A 16,536-nucleotide genomic window follows, 5' to 3' on the forward strand; every position below is an offset into this window, starting at 1 on the left:
AAGAAACTATTGTCTTGGAATAGAGTAACATTTTTCTACGATTTTTTTGTCCTACAGACACCAGAAGTCTGTTGGAAGTGTTTTCTTTAGTGGATTTATTCACAGCCATTGAGTTCATTCCTCACTGGAATGAAAATAACTATCGGTAAAAAGGGCTAGAAAAGTCTCACTAGCAAATACTATTCAATTTGTCCTTGAAGGTGTGCCATTTTAAGAGAATACGATCTAAACAACTGAATACTTTTGTAGAAAGAGTAACCTGTTTTCCTAAGTATGTGAAATATTCAAACCAAAATGCCAAGTTTTCCTGGTTGTTTTGTTTTTGTTTTGAATGAAGGTTGCTCCAAAAGTAATGCCTCCCATTTTTGTGGAAACTACAGCAGGTACTACAAGAAAGCACAATAATATTATTTAATAGAGCAAATTCTTAGCTGAAAACTAAAAATGAGTTCAACACAGTCACCACCATTGGCTATTCATTTTCACCAGAGATGAACAGATGAATAAGAGCCAGCATGACATTGCTCTGCATGGTTATCTGAATGACCATCTGAAACATGTCTTGTCTTTCACATTGCTGTTGCCTCTGCTGAAACACACCATCCACTATTTCACTGCACTCACACCCACTGTTTGGTCTCCATAATGTTCACTAAGTGCTGATGAATGTTAACAGGTGCAATTCATTCTCCGTGGTGGAATTCAATGGGAAAGCTTTGCTTCATCTGCACTTCCATGTCAGATACCATTTTGTCAGAATGCCCCTCTACTTTCATCTGTTACATGGCAACAAAACTTACTGGAATATTGGTGGGAAGATTCAGCCTCTACTGACATTCAACCAATATCCATCAACATAATAAAATAAGAGACATTACTTTCAGATCAATTATTCTCCTATTCAACATGCATTTAATTTTTTAGGTTGGAATCTTCTCTGGTAGCATAGAGACAGAAGGAATTAATTATCAGATTTTTAAGCAAGGGAGTTCCAATCAAAGTTCAAGTGAATGCAACCTATTTCTAAAAGCAGAATGTAAACAGAGGTAAAGTCATTGCCAGCTGTCAGATGGATTTCCTCTAATTTTGTCCAAGTTGCACACCACATAGCAGCTTCTTTTTTAGCTTTTACTTCTTGCCTTCTTTTTCTTTATGTGTCTTTTTCCTTCTATAATTTTTTTTATTGATTTTGCAATTATTGAATGAATTTTGGCAATGAAAACAATTAACATCCAGGGAACATTTATCAAATCAAAAAGCAAAGCATAAGGCAAACTCTTATAAGGCATCTTGTGATGCCTTTTGTCTGTCTACACCTAGTTTTCTGTGGACAAAAGTGTTGCCACCCCTGCCACAAGTTTTTGTATGCATACTGTCTTGTATTTTTCTTACCTTTCTTATTTATATTTTGATCCAAAGTTGTTTTAATGTTAGAAATGTACCTCAGCTCTGTTTGGGGAACAGAGGCAATATGATGTGGCCATAGCTGAGAACTCTTCCCAATGCAAGGTGTCAGATATTGCAAGCATCTTGTCCCAAGGAGACAGAGATATTGTTGCCAAAATTACTTATGCAAGGCTTAAAAAGAGAATGAAATTCTTCAGTGGCAGTTTTCTGCAAGTAGTGAGTTTTAAGGAATCTAAACTAACAGTACAAATTGGGACCATTTTCACCTCAGGCAAAAAGCCTTTCAGCATAAAAGGAAGTATCTTTCCAGATGTGCAGGCTCTAAAGCTGAGGGGGTATGAATGAATTTTGACCAAAGATCCTATTTTAAATGCAACTAACTGCCTTTGCCTTCATGTTCCCACCCTCCTTGGAGATTTTTCAGAGTTTTTTGTAATAATTCAGCTGCTTGTGTACCCTCACAGACTCTCTCACACACACACGTGCACATACCTATGTCTCTTTTAGTTGTTTAACTTCACTGTGGATGTTCAGGCTGGATAATTTCACAAATCTGATTTTTCTAAATGGCCACACAGACAGCTATGGATCTGGGTGAGGGGTGACCTTGAAGAGAAGGGGGGAAGGAATGACCAGCTGCAGATCTTCAGCAAATAATAGTGCATGATCACTGCTGGGTAATGCACCTCAACTGTTCCTGATGTAGCTGAGTTGTGTCTCCACTATGAAACTAAATGAGCCTGGGATTGCTTGTCTGGTTTTTTGTTTAGCATGAATACCAATCAGCATAGAAGGATCTGAATTTGTGTCATTTACCCATCAGCCTCACATTACTGTGACTAACTATTAGTATATTAGTATATTAGTATATTTTTGAGGATGCCTCCCAAATCCTGAGCTATACCTGAGGTTGTCTGGGAAAGTGCTGTTAGGCATTTTTCTAACATTTGAGCTGCATAGAGGATTGTTCTGTAGTGCCTGGAAACATTCCCCAGCACTCAGATCTTACAGTAGATTTTCTTCAGATTTTGACCTTCTGTTCTTACCTCGCCTGCAAAGAGAAACAAAATTGGAGTAATAGGGGAGGAAACAATCCAAAAAAAATAAAAAAAAATAAAAAAATAAAAAAATTAAAAAATTAAAAAATTTAAAAAAAAAAAAAAAAGCCTGAGGCTAACCTGGGTGTTTCAGAGTGCAGGGATTTTATAGGCATTTCTGGCTCACTGTTGTTCATCACTGCTCATAACAGCACTTCACATACAAGAGCCATTTTTTAACAGCCAGCCCTGTTCTCCATGCACCATTTATGGGTTTCTGCATTAATGTCAGAAATACAATCTATCATTTCAAATAAATGAAAATGAAAAAAGGGAGGAAAAAGAAAGTAAGAAAGTAAGAAAGTAAGAAAGTGAAAGAAAGAAAGAAAGAAAGAAAGAAAGAAAGAAAGAAAGAAAGAGAGAGAGAAAGAGAGAGAGAAAGAGAGAAAGAGAGAAAGAGAGAAAGAGAGAAAGAGAGAAAGAAAGAAAGAAAGAAAGAAAGAAAGAAAGAAAGAAAGAAAGAAAGAAAGAAAGAAAGAAAGAAAGAAAGAAAGAAAGAAAGAAAGAAAGAAAGAAAGAAAGAGAGAAAGAGAGAAAGAGAGAAAGAGAGAAAGAGAGAAAGAGAGAAAGAGAGAAAGAGAGAAAGAAAGAAAGAAAGAAAGAAAGAAAGAAAGAAAGAAAGAAAGAAAGAAAGAAAGAAAGAAAGAAAGAAAGAAAGAAAGGAAAGAAAGAAAGAAAGAAAGAAAGAAAGAAAGAAAGAAAGAAAGCAATTCAAAGATTCAGCTCCTCAGCTCCCTTATATGGACCTCACACAGCTCTACTGATTTCTTTTGGGATATGGCTCATTGTTTTATTATATGTATGTATTTCACTAGGATTGTAATTTTAGTTTGAATAAGTCTTGACATTGTCATCAATTCAGTTTTGTCCATAATTTAGAGCTGAATTGAATTTCATAAAAATGAAAAATTGAAATGAAAATTTAAAAAAAAAAAAAAAAGAAAAAAAAAAAAAGTATCATTTTTTTCCCTTCTTTCAAAGTCATGTAGCATTGTGTCATTTGGGATATTGCCATTGATCTCACTGCCAATACCTTGTACTGATAGTAATTTTTTCCAAAGCTTATCCAGCTCAGCAGGAACCAGAAGGGGAAACCTAAATCAGCAACAGGGGAGAAGTGCTAAAATAAATACCCAACAATGACAATAAAAGTCAAAGGTGGGGAGGAAGAAGGCATTCTGTTTCTTTTCCATCAGCAGTCTGCTACTTAGATGATCCTAAGACTGCAGAAACATCATTATACTAAGAAGCATTTTAAATCACAGAAATATATTTTAAACAAGCATTTCTATAAAAGAGAAAAATAAATTAAGTCAGTAAATGACACTACTGAATCTTACAGTCTAAAGCAATCTATTTTCCAGAACAGTTTCCTCAAAATGCTAAATTAACATGGTTTCAGGCAATTGGTCTTTTCTTATTCCTAGAAATACAAATTAGAGATACACTTTCAGATATTTGAAGCACCTTCCATTTCTGACTGCAATTTCCCAAGTAAATTAGATGTTTGATGTAGAGACTAAAGACTGGTATACAAATAATAACTACTTAAACAATATTTCACATAAATTCAAACACACAAACATTATGGGCAAAATAATTAATAATAGGATGAGCTTTCCTCGTCTTGAGAGTGTAAAAGGCCTGACTGGCCAAATCAATTAACAGTAGATGAGTACTTATTCTAATGGGTTTTGATGACATGAGGTTAACACATTTAGTAATAGACTACTATATTTTTCTCCTTTTTCTTATAATCTGTTTTCCATAGTCTTTGCACTTTGTCTGGAGTTCTAACAATCCAGCATTCAGATGGCTCTGTATTTACACACTTCCAGACTTACTTAAGCATGTGTTGTTGGCAAAGTCTTTTAAATAGGTTTAAATATGTTTGTGCATTTGAATTAGGTAATGAATTGGACATCAATGGATAAGTAAGATATAACTTTCAGAAGAAGCAGTGAAACAGTCCTACAAAAATAAATGATTTGGAATGCAGGAAAATAATCAGTAGTGAAGGACAAGTTGGATCAGAGCATTCAGCCTAAAAACTGCTCAAGAAGAAATGGCCCTAAATTGTGCCAGGGTAGGCTCATATTGGAGATTAAGAAAAATTCATTCTCAGAAAGAGTGATAATGAATTGGCACAGGCTTCCCAGGAAGGTGGTGGAATCACTGTACCTGGATGTGTTCAAGAAACACGTCCATGTGGCACTGAGGGACATGGTTAGTGGGCATGGTGGAACTAGATAATCTTAGTGGTCTTTTCCAAACTCTGATTCTATGATACCATGATTCTACTCACTAGATTCAGCTTTTTTATTAGTTAGTGGAAAATTAAGTTTCCTTCTCACGTTGTCAAGTATTTGGACTTGTAAGCTACATTTGGAAAAGAAAATACATCTGTATTTCAGTGAAAACAACTCAAGTTTTCTGCTGAATATGAATTAAATGTTGATCCACACGTGAACACTTTATCTTTTTTTACTCATTACTTTACACTTAACAAACTTTTAATGATCTTTTAGAACATTTGCAGCATGTGTGTGTGTAGGTGACAAGGGTTGGGAGATGACAAAGGGGCAAATTTTTCACAGTGTTTTCTCTTTATCACTATTCTGACATTTCAGATCTGTATAAAACTGTGCTCATTTCCATCTATTTATTTATTTATTTAATGGAATGAAAATTAGGATGAGGGTGGAATGGAGAAAATATGGGATATTATCCAATATTTCAAGATTGTAATGCATATGAAATTATTTGTCTTTTGCTGATAGCAACTTGTCTTTTATGCAGCTGTATTAAATAAAAGGTAACAGTTAATAATTACTGCAGCTAACAAAACATATTACTGCAATTGCTTTTAATGAATTACCATCTCCAGTGAAAAGTGGTGCTTAACTGGAAGAAACTTTAGAGATAGTATATAATGTTATCACCAGAATCTATCAGTTCCTTTGGAAGAAGAGGGTCATCAATTTTCAAATATAGTAGTCCAATAGAGCTTTATTGGACAAAATGTGTCCTTCTGTAATTGATCTTGTATCTTGTTTACTCTTTATTTGCTATGGCATGTACAAAGTAGACTCTTGTTTATGTGTACTCAATATTTTATTTTCCAGTATCGGTTTTTAAATCTCATTGAAAAATCTTACATTGTTGTTTTTTTTTAATCACCTCTTGATGAAATTGTGCTCTTTAGTGGATAGTAGGGGCTCTACAGGGCTCAAACTTCCCACATGTTAAAGGAGAAGAATCTGATCAACCATGAGAATAAACTTGGAGATCTTTCCATGAACCAACAGTGTAAGAAACTACTGCCTCCAGCTTTTAGTACTTTGAGGAGTAATCACTTCCATTTTTCTCTCAGAAGTGAGAGTATCCACTCTAACTCTACACCAATATTTACATGAAGGTGCTTATTCTAGCTTTAATATTGCTACAGGAATTCATATTTACTTTGCAGCCACCAACAGTAGTGTAGATAGGTGTAATGTAAGAAATGTGAAAGACAAATTTCATTTTCCATCAAATATCTGACTGCTAATTTCTTTCATTTTTTCTTATTGATTCCAGTAGTATCTAAGAGGTTTTTTTAATGTATATCATAAATTATTCTTATGCGAATTGAAGCACACATGTCAGTCACAAGTGCTTTCCACTAGCTCATTTGCTTTAAAAAAATGAACTAAAATGAAGCTATGAGAAAAATCCTGTTCCCATTTTCCTTTTTTGTTACACACTGAAAAGAAGCAGGAATTACAGCTCTTCAGCAGCCGCTTGAAGGATTTCCTCTGAGTTCTAATCTTCTAATTCCAGAGAATGAAGCATATTTTTTCCTGTTAAATTGGATAAAAAAAACTAAGGAGTTAGTTTAAGTACCCAGCTTTTGTTCTTCCCGTTTTCTTTCGTTTATTTTTTCATTAGGGGTTTTTTAGGTCATGGAGTTTTTTTATTTGTTTTGCTTTTTTAATCCACTTATTACTCTGCTTTGCAGAGAAAGTCAACAATGCATTAAGCTCTTCCTGAGCTACTTCAGTAACTCAAGGACCTATTTATCCCTTCACATCAAATTGCTTTTGGTTTTATCAATTAAAACTGTAATGTCACTAAAAATTTTTGTGAGGTCAATAGACAAGTCAATGAATTGGTAGCTTGTCATTGCCTTAAGACTGGTAACCACTTAAAACACTCACATCCACATGAGTTGAAATTAAACAGACTTTCAGTAGAAATGGAAAATCTCACCATGATAAGAGTGAGCATGAAGATAAACCACATAAAACCGCAAATAATGTTTGGAGATGACTTTCAAATATATTGATTTCTACATTGGCTGCTGTATATGTTGTATCCCATTGTTCCAATATAACTGATACACATCCATCTACTAACCACATTTCATCATCTGGAAAGGCAAGTGGAATAAAAGAGTAGTAGAAAATGTTCAGATTGTAACAGTGTAGCAAGGAAGTAGAAATTAATCAGGAGTACGTTTTAAAATGAGCATCTTAGACTAAGACTCAGCTCATTTTTATATGCTGTCATTTCAGACGATTTCTAATTATTTTTCCCAACTAGTTTTCCATTGATTTTCAGTTTCTTTTTCATTAGAGTATTCTAAGGTCAAATTCTCATTTATACTGGTGTAAATCTGGAATAAATCCTGTGTATTTCGTAGAATTACTCTTGATTTACTTCAGTGAGTCTGGAAACAGAATATGACCCTTTTTCTTTAGCAATAACCAAACTGTCCTTCTTAATTTTGAAACCAGTTTGAATCAAGCTTAGGTAGAAAAAAAGTCTCCAAACTTTGAATAGACTAAGTTTGCTTATTAGGAAAAGACGTCCATTAAAGAGAACAAAATTCTACCTTCCCACTTTTTCGGAAGGTGTTGCATTGAAAGGGCTGCAGTTTTAAATTACCTGCCAAACAGAATTTAGCTCTGGATGACTCAACATCAACCAGACTGTGGGAGGGGAGAAAAATAAATCAATTGCTTTATACTATATCTTTTTAACAATGATCATCACGAAAAACTTTGTACCCCAAGATTTCTATAAGGACTGCTGCCCAACAGCACCATGAGTTCTAGCATACTGTCATAGCTGTGCCTGCTTTGTGGCCCTCAGTACAGACATTCAGCAGCATGATATATCCTTACTGATTAGAAGTCAATCAAAATGCAGTATTAAGGGGACGGAAAAACAGATATAGATACAATATTTATTTTTTAGAAGTAGATAGGTAAAAATATTTTGATTTTGAGCTGGCAATGAAAATCTACCATGTTATTCTCCCCTTATTTACCTGCTATGTTTCTATGTACCTTACTACAATTTCCAGCCTTCCTTCCAAGCAGATCTTAACAGCAGTCAGAATAGAGAAAAATGTGTCAGCACATTTAACAGTGGGAAATTTTCAGTAGGGAATAATTGTTTTAGGCAAGCATTTTGTGTTAGCTAATATTATGAAAGAGTTGTGGCCTACTGTCCTGAAAACTATTCTCTTTGGCAGAATCTCAGCATGGTCATCAAAAATCTGCATCTTCCCAGATATTAGTCATTTTGTAAAATCCAAGTTTTTTAAAGCACTTTCTTTTCCTATAGCCATTACAACCTGGAACTGTTTTCATCTGCTCTAGAAATGTATTTTCTCAGTCTCTTAGCTATTTTTAAAGCCATCACCACAGACACTAATGAAAATTGGTTTTGAACTCTTAAGACCCTTGCATCCAAAGGTTAAAAAAATTTAAATGAAAAGGCTGCTTCCATTTGAACCATCAAAGTAAACAACTCAATTAAAATCACAAAATGACAGAATGGTAGATGTTGGAAGGGATCTTTGGAGGCTATCTCGTGCCACTTGTCTCTGCAACCTAGAGCAGCCTTCCCAGAACCATCCAGACAGCTTCTGAATATCTCTGAAAGGGGAGACTACTTAACTTTTCTGGGCAGCCTGTGTAAGTGCTCTGTCACGCTCACAGTAAATATGTGCCTTCTGGTGGTTAGATGAAACCAGCTGTGTTTCAGTTTGAGCCCATAGCCTGCTGTACTTGTGAATTATAGCACTTGGAATAAAAACTCACTATTTAGACAGTCCTGGATTTAAAAAAAAATAATAATAATTTTTTTAAAATTTAAAGCAGAATATGATATAAATAAAAAGTAAAATAAAAATAAATAGAAGTAGTATGGTTTTGGTGGACTCTGAAAGAGACTCTCCTATGGGGCATGTTAGCAAATTTCTACGCTCTACTAGAGAGGAAGCACAATGGGCATGTTTCTCCATTCGTGTAGTGGGTTTTAGCAGGAGAAACCAAAATAACAGGTCATCATTAAAGTTTTTAAACTTTCACTTACTGTTGTACCCTTTATATTCTGAAAGTTTCTTTTTTTCTTGTTGCAATTAAAGCGGCGTCCAAGCAGATGGCCAGCAATGAAATTCAGAAGAGGATCTGGACATCCTGCATATGCTGAAGTGGAACCAGTTGGAGAAAAAGAAGGCTTCATCGTATCAGAGCAATGCTAAAATTTTTAGGACAAAACACCAGTACTGGCCTACAGGTGTAAGACACTTACTTTGCATCTCTATAAAGAAAAGGAGCCCTAAGCTGCTGATAGTATGAAGATTTTGGAGAAGCTTTGTCCAGGAAGAAAAACTATCTAAGATACCAGATTACCATTGCACAGTAGTCTTTGTTAGTGGACTGAGACACAATGGTTGATGCAGAAAACTTGTCAGTGGACACCTATGGTATCAGAACTATGGCACAAGTGCCACATTATTGGCTTTAGGTATGGCAGTGCACAGAAATCAAAAATATAATAAAGCTTTGGTGCACAAGGGGATTACCCTGTGGTTCAAGTGTTCTTCTCTGGTATGTCAAAGACTGAGTGACAAATCTGTACACTTTCAGTGCAAAGAACACTGATCAGTGTTCACAGGTGATTGAGAACATTATCTCAATGCAAGTGAAGAAGAAAAATAAAAGAATTTTCCAATATTTCTACAAACGGATGTGAAAGTACACTCACTTTTCAATTCTAAAATAGCCTACCCACCTGAGAATGTAAGCCACAATGCATATGCTTTCCAGGAGTAGTACAATGTTTCTTGTACATTGCTGATCAATATCCTTTCAAACAATTCATGATGTACAAACTGATAAGAAATGTAGGCAACAGAGAAATTGTTATTTCATGGGAGTTCACAATGAAGTTGGGCTGATTTTCAGTTTCAATGTTCATTAAAAATTACCAGGTTCCCTTCAAGAGAAATCTTTCATTCCTGAGTCAAGTCAAGGCAATAGATCTTTTTTATCTGACAGAGATATTATGGACCATTTCTTAGACAATGTAATACAAAAAAAAATCTGAAGATATAAAATAAATGGGGTTCTATCCTTTGCCATTTCAAAATCTTTCCTGAGAAGCACCACAGACTTCAGTGCACCCCTCCCAGAGATTCAGATAAAAGCGTTATTAAACCCTGCTGATTCATAAAATGAATTTGTTTAATGCACACAGTAGTTGCATAAATATATATATAAATATATTTTTTTTTATAGCTAACACAAGGCAGGCTCTTGTGACTGTTAAGACTGCATTTTTGTCATTCAGACAAAGGAAATGGATTGCATTACTGCATATTTCCACTGAGTTGTAAAATAATCCTTAATGTTAGAATATTTTTATGTTGTGTGGGGAAGGTGGTTCATGTAGTCACAATACCATAACCTTTCTTCCTATTGAAACCACTCTTTCTTTAATGTCGACCCTTTCCCTCCATGTATAGGGAAAGACAACATTATAAATTCACAGCATCAAAAACAGATACTCCTTTCATGAAAGGGGTTAGTATATAACGAGACCCAGATCTTCCATGCAGCATGGGAACCTAAATGCTTTGATGATCTGGGCCTGAGACATTAAAATATTAAATTCAGGCATTACACATACATTTCATTGTAGTCATTGACTATCAAATTTTTACATGCTATACAAACAGATATACTTGATGCATTTTAAAGTGAGATATACATAATTAGCAGTTTCAGATCTCAAGTAGTTAAAAACAGTTGTTGATACTACCTTATTACTACAGCTATTTACATTTTCTGTTGATGCTTGTATGGTCTAAATTCAATTACTTGATGCTGTTCAGTAAATAATACTATTTTTTTTCTGCATTCTTATGTTTTGCATAACACATTTTTTTCATCTGTTTTACATCATCTAGCATGAGACTGAAACTGTTCCAAACCTAACTGGTATTAATCTGGAGGTTCTAACAAACATCCTCTTGAAGCTTGGTGAAAAGTCTGCAAGTATTCTTTTCTGTTTGTGTGGGTTTATGTTAGGCCAGGAGTAAATTGCAGGCTTATAATTTTGATAGCAATAACCAAATTTATGCACTTACACATTTATCTGGTGGCGCTCATTTACGATATCACTGCACATCATTTAGACAGTTGATGTGTAATGTTTACCATCAGGTTTTTTCAGGAATCTTGAAATTCACCAGCTAGGATTGACTGGCCAAATAAAGAAATTGTACAGCTTCCCTTTGAAGCATCCTGGCACCCTGTTTGAAATCACTCTTATTACAGAGCACAGCCTGGCAAATTATACGGAAAAATTTTACAAAAATCTACAAAGTAATGCAATAAGCTCGGGAGATATTTCATACAAGTAAAGAATGTTTATTTTATTATGAGTTTACAGGTTTGCACTTTGATTCACTCATAGTTTTCTTTTTTTACCCATGTATGTAGTTCATGTCATGCAATAAAGCTTAATGAGTATTTTTGACGTTGTTAGACAAGCATGACAAATTTCAAATTCAGTATTTGATTACTTTTATTCTAAGGCCCTCTTGCACAGGTAAAGGATGTTTATTAATATTTGCAAACTAACTTAAATTTCATAGTCCTTATTAAAATAACAGCAATTATTTTTCACTCTTTGTTCACCTCCAGTAATTTGGTGGCAGATTTCACAGATATGTGGGGAGATCTAGTGTACTTCTTTTGATTTTGCCATGATGTTATATGCTATGGATTATAACATAATGAGTTCCTGGGTTTATTTTATAAGATTGATAGGCCATATGCTTATATCTGATAAGAACTGATATCTGAAGAGGAAAACTCGTGCATACTAATGGAATGTATAGTGTCTCATCAGTGTCTGCTTTGATATATTCTGTGGTATGTTCTATTTATCCCAGTAGGCAAAAGTTAATTAAGTAACCTGTTGCTGTTTTGTAATTCCATCTGGTTTTCTAATTTTTTAATAATTAAAAATTGCCACATTAAAAATGATATAAATATAAATCTTTAGAAGGTGTGGTGAAACATTGATATTATCTGACATGCTTACTTTTATCACTATAAAGCACCAGTATCTGCACTGATTCAGACAGAAAAAGGGTCATGTAAACTCCTCCTCCCAGAGACTCTACTGAAATGTTGTCGAACAACTCAGAAAAATTTCTATCCAGTGGCATCACCCACATTCTCACTGGTTCTTAATTTGAAAGTACTTCAGAATATTTAATTTGTTTAAATGTTTCCTTACAGAGTCTTTTATTCTAACAGTTATTTTAACTGTCAAAAACACTGCCTGTAAATTTGTGTACATGTCATGTGAGTCATGGTGGCATGACTGCAAGATCTCCAGAAAATGGTTTCTTACTGTTTTCCATTTTCATTTTAAATGTTCCTGTGCAGCTAACAAGCACTCTCAGTGCTGTACAGCACATACTGTGTCACGGAAAAATGAAAATCTGAAATACAAGGATTCAAAGTACATTATCGAGTAACTCTTTATGTTGAATCTAAATGTTTAGATAAATATATTACACTTCTTTATTATTTTTCACCATTGTATTCAGACATTAAGAAATGTTGGATCTGTGTAAGAATTTTAATCATACTCACATGTATGCACCTATAATGACAAAATCTTATTTTATTGCCTGCCACATTTCTGAGTGCACTCTTTGACATACTAAAGTTAGAGAATGAAGGCTGTTTTGAATGCAGCTATTCAATTCATCTTTTCTTTCCTCAAATTTTGTTGCATTCTTTGTTACATTCTGTCTTTTTTTTTTTTTTTTTTTTTTTTTTTTTTTCCATGGACTTTTCTGCATTACCCATTATTTTTACTGGTGGGATATATACCACTTCACTCATTTATATTCTGAGCATCTCTGCTAAGGTTTTCAGAGGAGGAGAACAAATAAAAGGAGAAAATGCAGGAGGAGAAGGAAGGGAGGGATGTCACCACTTGTCACTCAAAATAAGCTTCAATCTCTAAGTAAGTAAGCACTACCTGATTTTTCTTCTGTGTATGGATTCTGGTTAATGCAAATATCTGAAGGTATTTTTTTCTGATATCAGCTGCATCCTTTGTAAAGTTGTTGTCCAGACATTTTAGTCAAACAAACTATTGCTGCGGAAACTACTATTCAGTGGAAAACCTGTCCCAGATAATTTTTTTTTTTTAAGCAGCAAAAGGTCTCTAAAAGCAGTTCTCAGGACATGGTTTTAATTACACCCCTTTAACTAAGCAGGTATTTTTGCCCAGTTAATTGATATAGACTCCTACTTCTCTGCTGTTTCTCTTGGAAGATAACATATAGGGATATTAATTAAGCTCTTCCCATGCAGTCTGCTTTATATCATTTGGAGTATTTTCTTTTTATTTGGAGACAAACAAGCTGTTCTAATACTTGCTAACATTTCTTCAAAAGAGATTTAATTTATTGACTGCTTGGGTGGCACAATGTTTCCTCAGACACCTAGAAAGCTGTTTGCAATAAATACCACTCGAGTCAGACTGGCTTCATTTGGATTGCTGTTTTTATCATGAGATCATTTTCTTCACATTTAATAAGCATCAACAAATTTTGTTTTGGGAGGTAGCCAATGATACTGTAATCTGTTTGTCATGTTTGACTGCACACCAGCAATGGTCTCTCTTAAGTTTTCCACTTAAAGCTTAAGCCCGATGATGAGGATATCAGAATCAAACGTCCACCCTGTTTTAGTGACAAAATGCAAATTTCCAAAGGAAGAAAGCAGTGTGGCTTTTGTAGATATAAGGGTATTTTCACAATGGCCTGTTTCCAGAAGAGATCCTGTTCCTAGAGATAAGTGGCAACCTCGATTAGAAACTGAGTGTGACTGGAAATAAGTAACTCCCTGAGACATAAACCATGTACAGCTGCAATATCGCTGGTATCTGGCATTTGGGGTACAGTGACCTCCAGCACTCCCCACCCTCTGGGCTGGGGCCTCTCCCCACTTGCCTACACATGCTACAGGCCAAGTGGAAGTCAGTGCAGGAGGCACATTGACGGCTGCAGATCCTACTCCTGCACTGAGAGTAATGAAGTCAATGGTGCCTTATCTTAAGAGTTCTTCACTGTGGAAATTGTGAGAGACCTCCTGTTAACCCCTGCCTTGCCAGCTCTGAGGATGAACAAAGTGTCTCAGCCTCCTCAGCAGCTGACAAGAAAGGAAACAGGAAGCATGGACATGGTCTTCCTTCTGTGGCAAATGGTGTTCTGCATCCATACAACATTTCACACTCACCCACCTCTTACAGCTGTTGCCAATGGCAGGTTTTAGATTTCAAGTGTTTTGAACAAAAGTGGTGAAAAATGCAGGTATGACAAAATAAAGTCTGTTTTCAAGAAGATGATACAATAAAGTCATATTGTGCTATTTCACTCTGTATCTCCAGCAACACCAATATGGATTCTGTTGTAAGGACCAGAAAGAACCCCCGTTACTAATCCTTTCCCACCAGAGGTAAGTATGGGCTCATCAGTGGTAGATGGCAGTGCTGGGGACTGACTTGCCTGCAAACTGCTGTCTTGAGGGAACTGGCAAGAAAAGGAGCCCACTGGTAGCTGACATAAGCCACAGTGAGGAGGGGAAAATGGTTGTTCTTAAGGAAAAAGAAGTCTTAGATATTTAAATTGTAAGCAAATTCATAACTATTAAATTTGAGTGAAGACAAGCACATACATCTGCTGTAGTAATCACTCCCTCTCACTGATTACCTAAGAGACAACCAAGGCAACTGTTGTCTGCTGATCAATGAGCTGGGGTTTGGTACATATCTCTCTTGTCCATCCAGCTGCACTTTGCTGTAGTGACTGGTTCAGTGCTCTGGGTTACACTACTGTGACTAGCTATCAACCATTTTTAAAAACTCCTAACAAGCATCTAACATTTTAGCAAAGGATGCAAATTTCTCCCCCTAGAGTGACTTCGTTACGTAAAGTGCTTGACACATATCAAGACCAGGATTGGCTGAGTTATACATAGCTGTAACCTTGCGAGCCAGAACAAGAAGCACACAATACACCTTTAAAACTTGTCAAGAACAACGATCACAGCAGAGAGCTCACAGCAACCTCTACCTCCACTCCGAGCTAGCAGCGGTGTCTAACCCCTCCTAGAGACTAAGCCTGGCAGTTAGATCATTCAACCATGAGCTGATAAATGCAACTGTGAGCCTGGAGAACATGAAGGAACTCATTTCCAGGGAGATCACCCTGTCTAAGCTACAATTACTTCCCATAGAAGCTGCCCGCCTGCCCAGGGGCAGCAAAAAGATATTTTGGCCCAAAAAGAGAGAGTGAGTCTGGGAGTGGATTAGTCAACATCTGACTGTTATAGGTGTCAAGGAGTGTACTAGGTCCAGTAGTAGAGGTTTTGCTTAAATTGTAGGAAGCAGTTTCAGGTGTGGCTCTGGCTCAAACATGCACTTAAATTAGGAACATGGGATTAACAAAATTTGCAAGATGTGGATTTCTAGAGACATACTGTTATTTTGCTATCTACACCTTAGGCATAGAAACCCTTGCCTTGTATGTCATGTCATTTTTTATTAGCTCTATTATTAGCACTACTTTTTTTTAATAATTTGCTAATTACATGAGCAGTGCCAGCACCTGGTCTGCTGTGTATTATCAGTAAAAGCATTTCATAAGTCTTAAAATTAATCTTCAATATTTCATTAATTTAATATTTGGCGGAACATATTGCAAATATTTCAAACACTCACTTTTCATCTGCTTGTAAATAACAATAAAAAATTGTAGGTAAAGCTCCAAAATACAGATGTTCTTCTGAATTTTTGACTCAAAAAGCAATAATCCTTAAAACAATGAAAGGGGAAAAAAAAAGAGGAGGAAGTTTAAAAATACTGCAAATCCTGCTTCTTCATGACCAGTCCAATCCCCTTGACTTCTGTGTTCAAATGAAGAGCATCCTAGAGAGCTATCCCCAATAGTGGGTGTATTTTTGGCAATGTTTAGTTCCCTTCTGCCAACACTGAGTTAGAATAAGAAATCTGTTAAGAGTTATCTGTTACTGAATTGAAAAGTAGAGTTTCAGCTGACCGACACCTCCGAGGAAGGCAAGGAGATTCATGCGTTGCTTACCCTAAACAGAGAAATAGAACAACATGCACAGCCACCTAATTGAAATTTATGAATTAGCCAAATTGATTTGGGCAATGTTTTGTTCTTTTAGAAAAGACACATCAGCTACTGGAAAATGGATGTCTTCCCCTCTGCCTCTACAGACAACCAGAACTACTGCAGAACATTCACCACTTCCCAAAAACAAACAAACAAAATCTCAGCTAAATCTTTACAGCATTAGAAATGAATCATCTATGAACAAATTTAGCTGAAGGACTGGGGGGGTGGTGTGCTGGCGGATTTGAAATGGGAATTATTGGACAACTTTAGCACAGCATTCTTGAAAATAAAGGATAGATTAAGCATCTGTGTCAGAGAGGCATTACAGCCAAAATGGAACTAATTCCATGAAATACTGCTCATAAATGTAAGTGCTGCTTTAGCTTTTGCTTTTCATTTTGGTGTTTTTTTTCCCCCAAGGGGTTATGTAACACAATTTATAACTTTACTTAGGATGATAATTTCTGTCATGCTTATATATATGACTTTGGCAGAGACAAACACAATTCCTTACAGAAAAAT

General features: G+C 35.6%; 1 protein-coding gene across 1 annotated transcript in view; it reads left to right on the plus strand.

Moving 5' to 3' along the window:
- PLXDC2 (plexin domain containing 2) overlaps positions 1-9,873 on the plus strand; it is a 224,210-nt gene extending 214,337 nt beyond the window's left edge. Inside the window, exon 14 of the mRNA XM_072329453.1 lies at positions 8,923-9,873. Coding sequence (XP_072185554.1) covers positions 8,923-9,039 — 117 coding nt within the window. The 3' untranslated portion in view covers positions 9,040-9,873. The remainder of the gene's footprint in view (positions 1-8,922) is intronic.
- Positions 9,874-16,536: the final 6,663 nt, after the last annotated feature.

The sequence above is a fragment of the Excalfactoria chinensis genome, chromosome 2 (assembly GCF_039878825.1).
Source record: "Excalfactoria chinensis isolate bCotChi1 chromosome 2, bCotChi1.hap2, whole genome shotgun sequence".
In the NCBI taxonomy this organism is placed as follows: domain Eukaryota; kingdom Metazoa; phylum Chordata; class Aves; order Galliformes; family Phasianidae; genus Excalfactoria; species Excalfactoria chinensis.